Source organism: Sinocyclocheilus grahami, unplaced genomic scaffold, assembly GCF_001515645.1.
Source record: "Sinocyclocheilus grahami isolate Dianchi unplaced genomic scaffold, SAMN03320097.WGS_v1.1 scaffold166.1, whole genome shotgun sequence".
Lineage (NCBI taxonomy): Eukaryota > Metazoa > Chordata > Actinopteri > Cypriniformes > Cyprinidae > Sinocyclocheilus > Sinocyclocheilus grahami.
In genome coordinates this window covers 74,845-93,377 of record NW_015505345.1, presented here as the reverse complement: position 1 = coordinate 93,377, position 18,533 = coordinate 74,845, and the positions used below count along the sequence as shown (strand labels likewise).

The window sequence follows — 18,533 nt, the reverse complement described above, 5'->3', positions numbered from 1 at the left end:
TTTTATCAAGAACGACACTGTTAATTAAAGAGGCTCTGTGGCTAAAATTAGCAACTAGGACTCACGAAGGAGTTCTGTTTAATCAGCACAGTCTCCGGGAGGGGAATATATATGGAGTGATAAACACAGGGAGACAGAACTGAAGGGAGTCTGACTTATTTCCAGATGTATGAATGGTTTAGTACCCTTTAAAAAACTGTTACAAAAACATACTCAGCACTACGGCACATGACTCGCACTGATAAAGTGATACTCCTACATTTCTGCTGGCCCAGGACTACTCCGTTTAAGAACTTTAAAGCTGCGATTTTGCGCCACTTGTGGCACCAAAGGGAATTGCTAACTCTTTGTCTTTAGATGCTGGGCCAAACAGGTATTCCCTTCCCAAACTTGCACCATTGGTTGGACTGTGGGGAGAAAAAAAAAAAACACAATCTGGTATGTGGTGTTTTTTTTTTAAAGTGGTGAGTCCTGCATGCAGGTTCCCAGCTGCTTTAGACATCCGGAGGAAAGGCCTCTAAGGTAACGTCAGCCTCTAATGGCTGCTTACAGGAAGTTTAGTCCGTAGAGATTCCTGACTCAGTCACTAGATTTGAATGTTTGGTGTGACGAGCAAACATCCCTTTACACTTCAAACGAGTTTTGCATGGTTTTGTTTTTAATTTCTGGGTTTCACTTTTAATAACTTTTAAATAATAAGATATATTAAAGGGGTCCTATTATGCTTTTTCAAATTTTCAACTTTAGTTAGTCTGTAATGTTGCTGTTTGAGCATAAAAAAGATCTGCGAAGTTACAAAGCTCAAAGTCCGCTTCAAAAGGAGATATTTTATTCAACAGAAATCACTTTTCAAAAACTACAACGAGTGACTCGTTTGGACTACAACGCATATTTTCCGGGATTTGTGATATCACAAATACCGACGAATGGGACGAGACCTAGCTAAGCTGCACTGAAGAAGGCAACGAGTGTTATCACTATGTCGGAGACACGATGGCTTTCGAACTTAGAGTGGTTACAATCATCCAGGTTTAAATCGCGCTCAAATTGATTTGATTTTGACGCAATATTTACACTGACGCTAGCAGGTGGCTATGGTAAGGGGCATGACATTTCCCGACCAGGTGCCGAGTGCTGCCAATCACAACTCGCACTGGCCCAGCTAACCAATCACAGCACATTTCATATTTCAGAAGGTGGGCCTTCATTTGATACAGAAACTATTCGAGACTGGGGAGAGAGGTGTTGTAATAATGTAAAATATGTGAAAAAATAATGTGTTTTTCATACAACCTAGTATGAGAGCCTGTTCTAGTACACCCCCAAAACAAAATCAAGACTTTGTAAAAGAGCATAATAGGACCCCTTTAAGAATATGAATTATGAGTAATAAAGTATTAAAGGATTAGTTCACCCAAAAATAAAAATTCTGTAATTAATTACTCACCCTCATGTCGTTCCAAACCCGTAAGACCTTCGTTCATCTTCAGAACACAAATTAAGATATTTTTGATGCATCCCGTGAGCTCTCTGACCCTCCCATAGACAGCAAGTGCCATTACGTGATCAAGGTCCAGAAACGTAGCAAGGAGATCGGTAAAATAATCCATGTGACATCAGGTGTTCAACCGTAATTTTACAAAGCTACGAGAATACTTTTTGTGTGCAAAAAAAAAACAGAACGACTTTATTCAACAATTCGTCTCCACCCTGGCGCCATTTTGGAGCGTATCCACCGAATGTAAACCGCGTATGCTGTTGTGTGTCAGCTACGCCACGCGGATACGTTGTTTTCGTTCAGATCAAAGCGTAAACGACATAAACATAATTTCCGCATGGCGTAGCTGACACAGAACAGCATACGCTGTTTACGTTCAGTGGATACGCTCCAATATGGCGCCAGGGTGAAGACGAATTGCTGAATAAAGTCGTTCTTTTTTTCCTTTCACTAAAAGATATAGTCCCTGATATGCAAACAATAAGAGAATGTAGTGTATGAGTAAATCTGTACATAATTAATAAATGGCTAATTGAATGGAGTGAATTCATATCCAACAAACCATATGAGGTGAATCCAGTAGTAAATGAAAGAAGTAATTGCTGTTTTGAAACTAGATATGACCAGGTTGATTAGATGTCGAATTAGACATTCAAGACTCACCCATTCATATTTATTGAAATGGGAAGAGAAACCAGTTTTTTTCACGCGTGTAAGAATTTTTTGAGTGTAAAACACATTTTAATAGAATGCCCAATATTAAATGATATTAACATTTTACTCCGAAAACAAATAACACATTTTTAAAAAGGCCTCTCCTAAAATAATTTTAGCATTTTTATCACTGATTAAATTGAAAGATTTTATATTATTTTTATTAGTACTATTGTTGTTACTTGTATGTTTTTGAATTGCTTTTTAAGCAAATGTTATATTATTGTAAATTGATATAGTGAAATGATAATGATGAGCTGTTAATGTTGGCATGAATATAGCCATTGTTGCTAATATGTCGTTAAAACACACAAACAAAAATAAATAATGTATGAGTGCTATGCAGTAATATGTTTTGAAATATTGAAATATATAAAACGATCGTTACTACTTGTACATTTAAATCAAAATGTCATGAAACCTTGATTCATGCACTGCTGTTGCAATGTTTTAAGTCTGTGCGATTATTTTAATGTTTTTAAAGCCTCTAATGCTAACCAAGGCTGCATTTGTTTGATTTAAAAATGTAGTAATATTGTGAAATATTACAGTTTAAAATAAATAACTTGTGTTTAAAATAATGATGGCAAAGTGAAATTTTCAGTAGCCATTATTCCAGTCTAAAGTGTCACAAGACCTAGTGCTGGGCGGTATACCGGTTCATACCGAATACCGGTGTTTATTTTTGTTATGATAAGAATTTTTAAAATACCACAATACCGATGTGTATGTCGCTTAACGTTCAGAACGCAACACTGTTTGAAAGGGGTCCCTTTTCACTGTTGCACTGTGGTGAGGGAACAGCTGTATGTGTTACTAAGCGTGAAAGTTCTGGAACTGAAGCTGTAGAACTAATAGAATGTGATGACACAGAAGAACTCATCCACAATATCCACATTGACCGCCACAAATATCCACCGCCCCCTGCCATCAGCTCCCGCGTCTCACACACACGAGCGCGACTTTAGCTGATTTTTTCCATAGAATACTCATACTGACAAACCTATCGACTTTTTTGGATAAACCTTAGCTATGGTTCAGTTGGAAGATTTCTCCAGTGCTGTCCTGGGAACGCGAGGTCTGACTTTCCCGGAGAAGTGTCACCTCTCTCGGCGTCTGTTCTGTGCAGTGAGCGGCAGAGAAGTAGCGCATTCAGTTGGCCGCACTGCAGCCGACTCGTCAATAAATGAGTACAAAACAGCGTTTCCTAGCCCCTATTGCTTACTGATTGTTTGGAATTATAAATATGAGCGTAGGTCATCTGTTAATATCGCATGAACTTTTTTGTTTGTTGTTTTTTTTTAGTTTGTTACTCAGACGCAGGCAGTGCGCTGCATGAGACAAAAAAGTAATATAGCCAAACCAACCGCATAGCCGCTCTTTAGTGTAGATGCATGTTGATTTTATCAGACGATGCCGCGATTATAAATGAGAGTGACTCCTGGTTAACATGTATTAAAAGGGGTAGTGTTTAGTCACTATTTAGTGTGGTATTTTTTTTACAATATTCAGTCATGACAGTAAAATAGGGCATTCTAAGTCAATATACTGCAGTATTTTCTCTCTCAATCAGTAGAAAATATGGTTAACGCCCGGTCATGCATGAAAAAAAAAACACACCGTCATGTACCGTGAAACCGGTATAATTTTAAAAAAAAATACCGTGATATAAATTTTTGGTCATACCGCCCAGCACTAACAAGACCCTTCAGAAATCATTCTAATATGCTGATGTGAGGTTCTATAAACATTTCATATTATCAGTGTCGTGCAGTTGTATCACACTTTCTACAAAAATATTAAGCTGATTTTTTTTCAGGATTCTTTGAATAGAAAGTTCAAAAGAACAACATTTATTTGAGATAGAAATGGAAATGAAGTGTGTATCTCCTTTTGTATTTCTATTTGAAGGTTTATGAGCTATGGATCTGAAATAAGTAATACTTGTCATTACAAAGTGCTATTTGTGCACTTTTCATTCCTCTGTTCTTTTCTAAACTCCTCTTCTGTTTTTTTTCCTCCTCATGTGGCTTCATCTGTAGGACCGCAAACTGCTCGCAGCAGCTCAACAGATGCTTCAAGACAGCAAGACAAAGATAGAGTTCATTCGAATGCAGATTCTCAAAGCCAGCCAGACCAGCGAGATGAACTATGAGAACAATGACAGTATGTGGTGTAGCTGATTTCCTCTCTAATTATATCTGTGATTTGCAATTTAAATGGGCAGGAGTGTGGTAATAAAACATAAATCTGATGTTTGCAGTGACTTCAAGCAAGCCTATAATCAGTCCTCTGGACTTGAGGATAGAAGAGCTCCGACATCACTTCCGGATAGAGTCTGCTGTGGCAGAAGGTGCCAAGAATGTGATGAAACTGCTGGGAACAGGGAAGGTGACGGAGAAGAAAGCTCATTCAGAGGTCAGCTCCATTTCTAAATTACAATGATTTTTATAGTCGTTTCTCATCTTTTTCCTGTGCTTCACATATCTGTATCCATTTAATGCAGTTATTCATTTAACTATGTACTTTTAATAGCCTACATTGCCTCAAGGGCCAAATGTTTACAGCTTTTCTCACTTTACACCATAATCGTGGTATGACACAGAGTGGTTAAATGGTCTAGAGCTATCATGTAATTGTTTTATTCCTGTGTGAGTTATACTCAGTTTTTCCTATCTGTTGGAGGATGAATTAACTTTTATTTTAAAATTTACTTTAAATGACTTTTTTTTGTGTAATACAACACAAAAATTTCACACCTACTGCCTGACAGAAACCAGCTTTTTTTGACAACGCTAGACTCCACATACAGGGAAAAAGATTGGAGCTAGTTCCTGTGCTGCATGATAGCAGTCAATCAGAATACTATATGCTGAAAGAATGCTCTGTGGCTCTGAATCAATACGTTTATTTGAAGTTTTTCCTGTTTCTCACCTGGTAGAGCAAGGTAAAAAAAAAAAATAAAATTCACTTTAGGGCTGCATGACATTGGAGAAAACTGATATTGCAGTGTGTTGTTTTTCTGCAATATTGCGAATAGAAAAAAATAAATAAATAAAATTACCAGATGAAAGCTCTATTTGGAAAGAATTAATCAGACTAGAATTAATAGGATGAACTTGTAGGGAAGTGCAGTCCCATGCAAAATAAAAATAATTTTACGAAAGCTGAAAAACTGCCTTTATGCTGAAGACATTTTAATGGGGTTAAATGGTAGGGTTGAATGGTTTGGAAAAACATAATAAATGCATTTATTGTGATTATTAAAATAAATAAAAATAGAGTATTAAATATAAAATTATTATTTCACAGTAATTATTATTTTAGAGGGGTCATATGATGCTGCTAAAAAGAACATTATTTTGTGTATTTGGTGTAATGAAATGTGTTTATGCGGTTTAAAGTAAAAAAAATACACATTATTTTCCACATACTGTACATTATTGTTTCTCCTCTATGCCCCGCCTTTTTGAAACGCGTCGATTTTTACAAAGCTCATCGGTCTGAAAAAGCGAGGTGTGCTGTGATTGGCCAGCTATCCAATGCGTAGTGATTAGCCGAATACCTCAAGCTTTGAGACGGAAATGTTACGCCCCTCACATACTGTTGATGCCGTGTCCTGGCCGGAGCGACAAGACAAAAACATTAAAACCCATTACAAACGAGGCATTTGTTGCGTCCAGTGGGTACATAATTACTGATTATAATGACTTATACTGTCTTTTAATGCATTGCATTGCATCGCGCCACGTAAACATAAAACCCTGTCTGTATTTGTGATCAGCGAAATGACAATAAACAAGTGCTACTCTACACTGCCCAAAACTCGCGTTTAAATCATCAGTGGCAAATCCTTTAAATGAAAACGTACTTACGTGAGTCAGAACTGCCGGCATTTTAGTCTAACGTTACGCTCCCAGGATCAGTAAACAGTCCTCCATAAAATGTGCTGCACACATCTGGATATTTGGGTTAAACTGTTCTGGAACAGTGTTGTAAATACCACTGATTTGTAGTCGTGTCCTCTTTTGGAAGACCAAACAAAGTAGTTTCACTTTCACAACGAAAAACACAGCGGCCTAGCATGAGGGGAAGCCCCAGCTTAGCGTGAGCTGAGGCCGGGCTTGAGTGAGCTGAGGTGGCGGGGTCGAGAACGACGCGCCCGGCGGATCCGACGAATGAGTTGAGATGTGTTGATGCCATGAAATTTAAAATCAACTTATTTTTCCCTTAAAATGATACATTTTCTCAGTTTAAACATTTGATATGTCATCTATGTTGTATTCTGAATAAAATATTGAAATTTGAAACTTCCACATCATTGCATTCTGTTTTTATTCACAATTTGTACAGTGTCCCAACTTTTTTGGAATCGGGTTTGTAGTTTCGCTTTCACAACGAAGCACACAGCGTCTTCACGACATGGCTGCAGCGTCAACAAAACTACAGTGAGACTAAAAGTTACGCCTTCTTTCTTTGCGTGAACATTTGGGCGGCGTTATGCAAATCTTCCCACATAGGGAGGTAGATATGTGGGGGCATGTTAGAACGAGCCGTTTTAGATAGGCATGGTTAACTCTTAACTTTTATAAAGAATATCTCTTTGGATTTGAGACTTTAGTCTTTGCAACTTTACAGATCTTCTTTATGCACCAAGAGCTTGTAACACTCCAAAGAGAAAGGAAAAATTTAAATCGCATCATATGATCCCTTTAAACTTTTAAAATTATAATTTTATAATAATAACAATAAAAACATAATCTACAACAGTTTCCATTTGTCACAGAGAGATTTAAATCCTTATTCTCTGAGGCAGCACTGTCACATTCAAAATGTGAGTATTTATGTCTGTATGCATTTGAAAGAATTGTCTTACTTTCTTGCAGGCACAAGCACGCTTGAATGAGTCCAGTCAGAAGCTCGACCTGCTGAAGTTCTCTCTGGAGCAGAGACTCAGTGAGCTGCCCAAAAATCACCCGAAGAGCAATCTGATAATGGAGGAGTTAGCAATGGTGTCCTCCCCGCCTCTCAGTCACCGCCAAAGCATCATGTCCACCAGCAACAAGTACAGCACTGTGGCCAAACCAGCTGCTCTGACCGGTAACATAACAGAATTCATAGTCACATGGTATTTACTGTTCACATATTAGATTGGTTTTAGAAATTAGACCGCTTGTAATGGGGTTAAAACCTATTCACACTGGGAGAAAAGTGCAGAAGTGAATCACAAGACAATCCCATTTTTCATCAAATATTTGTCAGAAAACCAAATTTACTCCAGTCCAACAGGTGGCACAATGCATATTTTAGATTGTCTGCCATTTATAAAATGCAGAGGTCCATCTTCAAATCCAAAATTGAGATATTTTAATGAAACCTGTGAAATTTCTGTCTCTCCATTGAAAGCCATTCCACCAAAAAATATGATGCTTCGGAAATGTCAAAAAGAGCTCATAAAAGTGATTAATTTAGTGATTAATTTAGTTTAGGCTTTTATTCAAATAAAACATTGATCATTGCATATCAGATATGGTGAATGGAAGCTCAAAAGTGCTTGCTTGTGGCTAGAGTAAAAGTGGCGTTTGTTGTCAATTGTCAAGCAAGTATGTTTAAAATGCCGTTGACCATGTTTGATGTGCTCTATGCATGTGTGTTGATCAGTGTTTATGTGAATTAAAGCCTAAATTAAATCTGTTTATCATATAAAGGCTTGGATTAAAACCGCTAATCGTATGGTTTACTTTTATTATCTCTTTATGAACTTCTGAAGCATCAGTTTGGTAAACCTAATAGAAAATAAGAGAAAGCCATTGGATTCCACTATAAGCAGGATTCATCTTCATTTAGCATTCCGTACTAGTTGGTGAGATATCACCCCCAATTGTACTGGAGTATGTAGGAGCAATTCCAGAAATCCTTATGCTTACATTTTATTGGTAGATATGTTTTGGAACTGGTAGAAGAAAAAAATAACATACATGGGGAAGAAAACTACTTCCAGTCTTCAGACAAATTTAGTCTCTGTTAACAGATCCATGGGAATTCATTGTTTCAATTTATAGTCTTGTTCACTGCAAATATTCTCTCCCAGTGTGAACAGGCTCTTTAGTCCTTTATCACAACACATGGTGCTGTACATATAGCCCAGTTTGAGAAGGGTAACAGCTGTCTGGGTATAGGCATGTAGGAACTACATTCGACTTTTCACACTGTGTCAACACACTTGGCCCCAGCGGTCCCCTCCCCCACCCTTGGCTTTATCACACACAACTTTGACCTTCACTCTGAAGGAGAATGAGAGAGCTTACATTACCATTATAGACTTGTAGTGCTTTCCATATAAGGCTCTATAACCACTGCGTGTGTCTTGAAATAGACATTTGCAATTGTTTGCACACTTATTATCTTGTGTTAATCAGAAGAGATGTGTTTGGTGATTTACATCTCGGATCACGCAGCGTTTTGGCTCTGAGTTGGCTTTGTTGTAAATCCACAGGCACATTAGATGTGAGGCTCATGGGCTGTCAGGACCTCCTGGAGAACGTCCCAGGTCGCTCTAAGACAGCATCTGTTCCTCTGCCCGGCTGGAGCCCCAGTGAGGCACGATCCTCATTTATGAGCCGAGGAAACAAGAACAAATCTGGCAGCAGCCGAACGCTCTCCAAGTCTGATGATCTGTCCAGTTGAGTGGCTTTATATTTGTTTTAAATGCTTGTTAAAAATCCAAGTTAATATCAGAATCTTGCATGGCCATTGGGCTGAAACAGAACAAATCGAGTAACCACTGTAAATTTAAACTAAATCCAGACTCATTAAACTACATTTATCATTCACATTTAAGTGAAACGTGGCGATTTGACATCTTATTTCATCTTCACTCATTGTCTCTGCCGGTAAATTGAAAATAACACTTGTTCTGACTTGAAGTCTAAGTGAATACACTACCGTTGAAAAGTTTGGGGTCATTTTTTTTTTTTTTTTTTTGAGATATTACATTTTTAATTCAGCAAGGACACATTAAATTGATCAAAAGTGACCATAAAGACATTTATAATGTTATAAAAGATCTCTATTTCAAATAAATGCTTTTATTTTGAGATTTATATTTTTCAAAGAATCCTAAAAAAAAAATTTTAAATCACAGCTTTCACAAAAATATAAAGCTGCACAACTTTTTTCAGCTATGATAATACAAAAAGAGCTCATAAAAGTGATTAATTTAGTGATTAATTTAGTTTAGGCTTTTATTCAAATAAAACATTGATCATTGCATATCAGATATGGTGAATGGAAGCTCAAAAGTGCTTGCTTGTGGCTAGAGTAAAAGTGGCGTTTGTTGTCAATTGTCAAGCAAGTATGTTTAAAATGCCGTTGACCATGTTTGATGTGCTCTATGCATGTGTGTTGATCAGTGTTTATGTGAATTAAAGCCTAAATTAAATCTGTTTATCATATAAAGGCTTGGATTAAAACCGCTAATCGTATGGTTTACTTTTATTATCTCTTTATGAACTTCTGAAGCATCAGTTTGGTAAACCTAATAGAAAATAAGAGAAAGCCATTGGATTCCACTATAAGCAGGATTCATCTTCATTTAGCATTCCGTACTAGTTGGTGAGATATCACCCCCAATTGTACTGGAGTATGTAGGAGCAATTCCAGAAATCCTTATGCTTACATTTTATTGGTAGATATGTTTTGGAACTGGTAGAAGAAAAAAATAACATACATGGGGAAGAAAACTACTTCCAGTCTTCAGACAAATTTAGTCTCTGTTAACAGATCCATGGGAATTCATTGTTTCAATTTATAGTCTTGTTCACTGCAAATATTCTCTCCCAGTGTGAACAGGCTCTTTAGTCCTTTATCACAACACATGGTGCTGTACATATAGCCCAGTTTGAGAAGGGTAACAGCTGTCTGGGTATAGGCATGTAGGAACTACATTCGACTTTTCACACTGTGTCAACACACTTGGCCCCAGCGGTCCCCTCCCCCACCCTTGGCTTTATCACACACAACTTTGACCTTCACTCTGAAGGAGAATGAGAGAGCTTACATTACCATTATAGACTTGTAGTGCTTTCCATATAAGGCTCTATAACCACTGCGTGTGTCTTGAAATAGACATTTGCAATTGTTTGCACACTTATTATCTTGTGTTAATCAGAAGAGATGTGTTTGGTGATTTACATCTCGGATCACGCAGCGTTTTGGCTCTGAGTTGGCTTTGTTGTAAATCCACAGGCACATTAGATGTGAGGCTCATGGGCTGTCAGGACCTCCTGGAGAACGTCCCAGGTCGCTCTAAGACAGCATCTGTTCCTCTGCCCGGCTGGAGCCCCAGTGAGGCACGATCCTCATTTATGAGCCGAGGAAACAAGAACAAATCTGGCAGCAGCCGAACGCTCTCCAAGTCTGATGATCTGTCCAGTTGAGTGGCTTTATATTTGTTTTAAATGCTTGTTAAAAATCCAAGTTAATATCAGAATCTTGCATGGCCATTGGGCTGAAACAGAACAAATCGAGTAACCACTGTAAATTTAAACTAAATCCAGACTCATTAAACTACATTTATCATTCACATTTAAGTGAAACGTGGCGATTTGACATCTTATTTCATCTTCACTCATTGTCTCTGCCGGTAAATTGAAAATAACACTTGTTCTGACTTGAAGTCTAAGTGAATACACTACCGTTGAAAAGTTTGGGGTCATTTTTTTTTTTTTGAGATATTACATTTTTAATTCAGCAAGGACACATTAAATTGATCAAAAGTGACCATAAAGACATTTATAATGTTATAAAAGATCTCGATTTCAAATAAATGCTTTTATTTTGAGATTTATATTTTTCAAAGAATCCTAAAAAAATTTTTAAATCACAGCTTTCACAAAAATATAAAGCTGCACAACTTTTTTCAGCTATGATAATATAAATAGAAATGTTTCTTGAGTACCAAATCAGCATATTGAAATAATTTCTAAAGGATCACATGACACTGAAGATTGGATAATGGCTTCTGAAAATTCAGCTTTGCCATTACAAGGATACGTTACATTTTAAAATAGACAGTAACTTTTTAAATTGTAATTGAAAAATTCAGAATGCTACTGTTTTTGTATTTTTGATCAAACAAATGCAGCCTTGATGAGCATGAGAGAGAGAGAAAAAAAATACTTTTTTTTTTTTTTTTACCCCAAACTGTTGGACAACTTTTAAATTCTTTGTCTATGTATTTTTGTTATTTTGATTGTATGTAGACAGACATGTTTGGGGAGTATTTTTATTTTTATCAGCATTTGTTTTTAATAAATCACATTTCATTTTAATTAAATACACATCCCTAATGAACTTATATTCATGTTTTTGTTCTAAAGTAATAGTTAAAGAGTTGTTTTGCACTGTTATGACAGATGAAATCAGTGCCGTTCTGAAGCTGGACAACACAGTTGTGGGACAGACCCATTGGAAGCCAGTTAGCAACCAATCTTGGGATCATAAGTTCACACTTGAACTTGACCGGGTAATGCAAGAGAAACTGCATAAAACACACTTGTCAAACCACAGTCTTATCCCATAATCCTCTTGACACGAGTAGATGGGCACACATATGCACACATGCTCTCCATTCCAGCCTCTCTCAATTAACTTTGGAAATGTTAATCCCAGATTTGACCCAGTTCTTATGGAAACTCAGACAAGGCGGATCAAAAGTCATTATTCGTAATCTCTTCACTCTCACATATATAATGATGGCTATGTGTTTGAGTCACACTCTTTCACAAGCAAACGTCAGTTTAATTTTAACGTTTATATGTTTACAATCAGCATTAGTTCATTTTTTTCCCAACTTGTCCTTTATAATGTATCTCCATTCCTCCACATTAAGAAATGGGCGCTTTCAGGCGCTTTTTATTTTTCTGTTGATGGAATTGCTCAGGTTTCTATTTGACATCTCCCAAAGGAGCAAGGGTTAAATAAGAGTGAATTAAATGACTCCTTCAGTTACTTCATTAGTGATTCCTGTAAACCTGATATAGAGGCTTACTTGCTATGTTATTTTATAAATTTTTGAGGGTCGATTATTATTTACACACATGTCTGTGGGTTTGGACTTGCTTTTGGCTGTGTGATAAGCAAACGTCAGTTTAATTTTAACGTTTATATGTTTACAATCAGCATTAGTTCCTTTTTTTCCCAACTTGTCCTTTATAATGTATCTCCATTCCTCCACATTAAGAAATGGGCTGATTTTGTATTTGCTTTCAGACGCTTTTTATTTTTCTGTTGATGGAATTGCTCAGGTTTCTATTTGACATCTCCCAAAGGAGCAAGGGTTAAATAAGAGTGAATTAAATGACTCCTTCAGTTACTTCATTAGTGATTTCTGTAAACCTGATATAGAGGCTTACTTGCTATGTTATTTTATAAATTTTTGAGGGTCGATTATTATTACACACATGTCTGTGGGTTTGGACTTGCTTTTGGCTGTGTGACGGCATAACCGTTTAATCTCATGGCAGGCAACGTGAGAGCTCTAAGCCGCAGTTGTGTAATGGCAGACAGACTCTGAAAAGACCTGTAAAAGGCCTGTAAATGTCAAACCGTTGGCTGTGAACTGTAGTAAATCTCATAAGTGGTAACTTTTGGGCGTTTTTTACTTGATCAATAAATTTAAAAAAGAAAAGCACTTGACCAGTACTCTCTCAAATACCTAATTTTTAAAAGTCAATATTTTTTTTGTCAATTTTAATTATTAAAAAAAATTTTCAGCTAATATGCTGATAATTGAATAGCTTAATTTTATTTTTATTTTAACTGACACTTCTTGTCTTCCATATACATTGGAAGATGGTGGTGGTTGAGGAGAGATCACCCCCCCACCCCCCACCCCCAATGATTGTAAAGTGCTTTGGGTGTACGGCAATACACAATAAAGTGCTATATAAATGCCTCATTCATTCGTTCAACTACCTATAGCTTTCTAGCAATCACATAGTAAACCCTGGCAACCACTCAATACAACATCATAATGAAACTTAACAGAATATTTCATTTTTAAAATGTTTATGAAAGTAGTCAATTATGCTCACCAAGGCTGTATATATACACTTCAAGGTAGTGTGTGTGTATACTTAATATAAGATATTGAATGTTTTTTTTGGTTGACCTGTAGTCTCGTGAGCTGGAGATAGCTGTGTACTGGAGAGACTGGCGCTCGCTGTGTGCTGTTAAGTTTTTACGGCTGGAAGACTTCCTAGACAACCAGCGTCATGGTATGTGCCTTTACCTGGAACCACAAGGAACACTGTTTGCTGAGGTACTTTCATTTTTTCATTACACATAGACGTGCAGTATACAAATTTGATGGCCTTGTAGAGGACATTTATATTGATATTCTCTCTACCTCTTTGGATACAGGTTACGTTTTTTAACCCAGTTATTGAGAGGCGACCTAAACTACAAAGGCAAAAGAAAATCTTCTCCAAACAGCAAGGTAAGGTTATGAAGTGGCAAATATGCCTCAATGTTGAGAAGGGTTGACATGTTCACTTAAACAGACTAGATTAAGCAGCCTACTTTTGACACAGTGCTGTGGTTCAATATTCCACTGCTGTGGGGCCAGTGTTTACACAGTGAAGTCAGAATGAACTTTGACCTTCTTGTTTGAACTCGTTTGAACCATTTATAGACAAAGAAGGTGAATTGCTGGTTTAGAAACTTGAGCTTTGTTTCAAAATTGTGCCAAAGTCTCACAAATAGTGCTCTGCAAGGGAGACTCAAGTCAAAGTTTCCGTTAGCATTTTGCTAAGCTAACAGCGCAATGCTGTTATAAGGCCATCTCGGGCCCTGTTAAATCAACACGAATCTGGCATGTAAATTTGGTTTTCACTATTGATTTGTCTGTTCAGACCAATGCATAAAAACTACAGATGGGGATGAATGAACATTACATTCAGTAAATTCAGTTTCTGATAGAAAGTGGCACTTATAGAAATGTAGTAGTACCCAGTTACTCGATACAAAAAGCACTTGCGGAACTTCCTGTTTACATGTTTTCAAACAGCAGTTCATATTTTACTGTTTGCTGTGGTGTTTATCAAAGAACAATACAAGAGTGCAGAGACGAGAGAGACTATCATTCAAATGTAAATGTTTATCTCACTGCGTTTTCACACAAAATATTTGTCTTGATGTGAACAAATATTTAACCATCCTGGATTTGCTTTCTTATTGAGCTTGACACCGAGCATACTGGGACTGCATTGTACATGAAGGATAAATGCTATGTTGTTTCAGAATTTTTTCCTAAAATAAGGTATCTTAGACCTTTTAGAACATCCGGAGTGCATGTCTACAGTGCATTTAAATGAGTGTCTACATAAATAGAACACTGGGTTTTGGAATGAATATTATCTGCTGTTCAGAAGTTTGCTTCTGCTTTCTCCATCTCATACATAAACCTTGTTTCTCTCAGGTAAAACGTTCCTGCGTGCCCCTCAGATGAACATTAACATCGCCACCTGGGGCAGATTGGTGAGAAGAGCCATTCCGTCAATCAATACCTCATTCAGTCCTCAGGGGGTTGATCTAGGCTCAGCATTGAGCCCAGAAACAGTAGCCATCGGCCACCCAGACGCCCACTCCCTACCCAGGTACATATGTGTTCAAATGCATTCCAGCTCATCCAGACAGACTCATTTCCTAAAAGAGCATCTGGTAGCGGAAAGGCCTCAAATTAGTCTGCAGTCTTTGATAAACAATGACAAATCTGTCTGAAAACATAATTGGTGCTCTATATTTAGATAATGAGATGACTTAACATTCCTGCTCTGTATCCTAGTGTATGCATTCCATAATGTAGCTATTCTGTAAATCTCCAAACCCCCAAACAAAGCTGCTGGACTGTTTAAAATGGAAATTTTATGATTTGTCTTCGCTCCCTCAGCGACCCCACTGTGACCAAATTAGATTTTGACAAACCAGCCACCCCTCCCTCAAAACGGCACTCCATCGAAGTGGAGATAGAGGAAACATCACCGGATAAGATCCCAGATGGAAAAGAGGTGCAGGTACAGGAGCAGTTGTTTTAAAGGAATAGTTTAGCAATATCATCATTCACTCATGTTGATCCAGACCCATCTGACTTATTGTTTTCTGTTGGAACGTAAAAGGAAAAGTTTAGCAGAATGTTGATACCATTCTTTTCCATACAATGAAAGAGGATGGGATGAAAAGTAATTTAAATTGTTATTCACTGATTATCTTGGCAGGAGTTCATTTAAATACACGTGAAGGTGAATGAGATTTGGCAATTTCCACTCATCTTCACATATAATTAAATATGGCATGACGAGTTGTTTCAAATGAAGTTTGCTGCCAAATGTTGTTGGTTCTGTCTTTTAACAGACAATGTGTGAATGTGATGTGCTCAGTTTGAACATGCGTATATTCCAGTGGTTCTCAACCAGCCTTACCAAACGTCCAAAGATGATTTGAAATTATTTAAAATAAGACAAAACAAGCTTTAAAGAGTTTGTTCACCCAAAAATGAAAATTAGGCTGTGTTTTACTCACCCCCGAGGCATCCTAGGTGTATATGACTTTCTTCTTTCAGACGAATCCAGTCGGAGTTATATTAAAAATTGTCCTGGCTATTCCAAGCTCTATCATTGCAGTCAGCGGGTGTTGCAGTGCTTCAGTGCCCATCCATAAAACAAAGTGTCTCACACAGCTCCGGGGGGTGACCAAAGGCCTCCTGTAGCAAATCGATGTGTTTTTGTAAGAAAAATAACCCTATTTAAAACGTAATAATCAATTTAATGCTTGCGCTCACTGTTGTACACGGAAGCAGCTCCGGGCGGATAATGTAAGATGTGGGCGTTGCGCATGCGCAGCTCAGAAGTGACGCACGCGGAAGCGCAGCAGAGAGAACAAAACAATGGTCACTTATTAGAAGTACAAAATGAGGATTTGTAAAGAAGAATGTCGGAGGATTTTGATATAAGCCAAGAGGAGACTGGGTTTTCTTTGCTAAAGTAAGGAAACTTTGCTTCCTTTGCTCCTGTTAACAAACGTTAACACTCACGAGACTCACCGGCACATGCATAACGCTGAACTCATACGTTATCAGCCCGGAGCTGCTTCCATGTACAACTGTTGGCGCAAGCTAGATTAACGTGATTATTACATTTTGAATATGGATATTTTCTTACAAAAACGCATCGATTCGCTACAGGAGGCCTTTGTTCACCCCCCGGAACCGTGTGAGACTTTTTTTTTATGGATGGCCGCTTTTTATTTCACTTCTTTTGGACTGAAGCACTGCAACACCCACTGACTGCAATGATAGAGCTTGGAATAGCCAGGACAATTTTTAATATAACTCCGACGGGATTCGTCTGAAAGTAGAAAGTCATATACACCTAGGATGCCTCGGGGGTGAGTAAAGCACAGCCTAATAAATTTTTGGGTGAACTATCCCTTTAAAAAAGCAATTAAATTGATTAAAATCCAGATATTTAACATTTTAATGTACCAAGAACTGTGATTTCTGCTGTAATGTGTGATTACTTGCCCTGAAGAAGTCACAGAAATGATTAAAATCTTAAAACACCATGGGCATCTTAAAACAAATATTTTTTTTATAGTTATGCTAAGCTCTAACGCAGTGGTTCCCAAACCTGTCCTGGAGGCCCCCTGCCCTGCACCTTTTGTATGTCTCCCTTATCTAACACACCTGATTACACTCATCAGCTCATTAGTAGAGACTGCAATAACTAAATTGGGTGTGTCTGATTGGGGAGACATACAAAATATGCAGGGCAGGGGGTCCTCCAGGACAGGTTTGGGAACCACTGCTCTAACGTATGTTATTGAGTAGAACTGGTGAGTAAACATTTTTTTAATCCTTATCCTTTAAAAAAAGAAAATCTATATCCAGTATCACTAATGACAGGAAAAGTCATGTAAATTGATTGGTTAAAAATAATTGGATGCCTGAAGATCCTGTAGCTCTTAAAACTTCTGGAATCCTGAAATGTGATTTATAAATGTTTTAGTTACTTATTTAAGTCTATGGACACTTCTAGTACCTGTAATTAAAGAAAGCTTAAGAACCACTGGCATATTCAATAATATAACTGGATGAATAAGATTGCAGCGCTATAGCAAAGTTGCCCTGGTCACCATTCGCTTTGATTGTTTAGAAAAGAACAGCTTGAACATCCTGCCTTACATGTCCTTCTGTGTTTGATGGGGAAAAAGTTAGTCATATGGGTTTGGAATATAATGATGACAAGTAAACAATGACACAATCTTCATTTTTTTTGTCTGAACTGTCCCTTTAAGGCAAGTATTATTTATAAGGGGAGCTCTCTTGAAGTACTTCAGAATGACTCTTAAATGCCTCTCGCCTACAGGATGCCCTAGCGACCTTTGACTTCCTGAACAAAACAGTAGCTAAACCTGATTATGACAGTCTGGTTGAAAATGAGCAGCCTGACCTGGAACTGACTGCAGTTCTACGAAAAACTGAAATAAGGTAGTTTGTTCCCCTTTTTTGGATGACTGACATCATGGTGCTGATAAACAAAGCACGCTGCGTGGATTGAGCGCGTGGCGGCGCAGATGCGCGAGCTTGTCGAGTGAGTATATCTTTCTCTCAGACATCACTGGAAAGTTTGAAGTTCAGTCGGATATGTCAAAAACAAGTAAGTAAACAATGCACAAGTTACTTAACGAGAGAAAGAGAGAGAGCGCTCACAATTCTGTAGTGTGATCTTTGATGTTCACACACTTAGCACACGCATCATTTTGATTCAAACGAAATCGTAAAAATAAAACCATTTATAGGGGCATTCACTATAAACATAATTTATTTTTAACCTTAGGCATACACGACTTTCTGGCGAAAGTGAATCTAGCAGCCTGTGTGAAATGCGCTAGGCTGTACTATTCTGCATCAGTACAAATACCTGCACGCGTTGCGTGTGTTTTGCTTGCTTGAGTGTTTCTGCATTATATGAGTGGCTTTGGAATATAAATCACAGCACGTTTCAGATGAAAAAACGCAACTTCTATTTCTGAAAATATCACAGTTAGGAGATTTATAACGAGTGGTTCCCTGCATTATTACAGCAAAGCGCGTGATTACAGTACTAAGCTGCTGCAATGGTGCAGCTCTAATGCTATTAAATTAAAGATGATGTACCATAGAGCAAAACAATGAACAGTGAAAGTAACAAAAACTTGTCAAATACATTTTAATGGGCTAATTAAGTGTGAAAATAACCGAAGGATATACAGTGAAACCAAA

The 18,533-nt window shown here is 37.6% G+C and overlaps 1 protein-coding gene across 1 annotated transcript in view; it reads left to right on the top strand.

Annotated features, from left to right (window-relative positions):
• The window catches only part of LOC107593173 (serine/threonine-protein kinase N2-like), a 37,362-nt gene that overhangs the window by 11,939 nt on the left and 6,890 nt on the right, over positions 1 to 18,533 (top strand). Inside the window, exons 4-13 of the mRNA XM_016282788.1 lie at positions 4,255 to 4,378; positions 4,476 to 4,630; positions 7,099 to 7,312; positions 8,709 to 8,894; positions 11,629 to 11,738; positions 13,392 to 13,535; positions 13,637 to 13,712; positions 14,694 to 14,871; positions 15,165 to 15,288; positions 17,638 to 17,759. Coding sequence (XP_016138274.1) covers positions 4,255 to 4,378; positions 4,476 to 4,630; positions 7,099 to 7,312; positions 8,709 to 8,894; positions 11,629 to 11,738; positions 13,392 to 13,535; positions 13,637 to 13,712; positions 14,694 to 14,871; positions 15,165 to 15,288; positions 17,638 to 17,759 — 1,433 coding nt within the window. The remainder of the gene's footprint in view (positions 1 to 4,254; positions 4,379 to 4,475; positions 4,631 to 7,098; positions 7,313 to 8,708; positions 8,895 to 11,628; positions 11,739 to 13,391; positions 13,536 to 13,636; positions 13,713 to 14,693; positions 14,872 to 15,164; positions 15,289 to 17,637; positions 17,760 to 18,533) is intronic.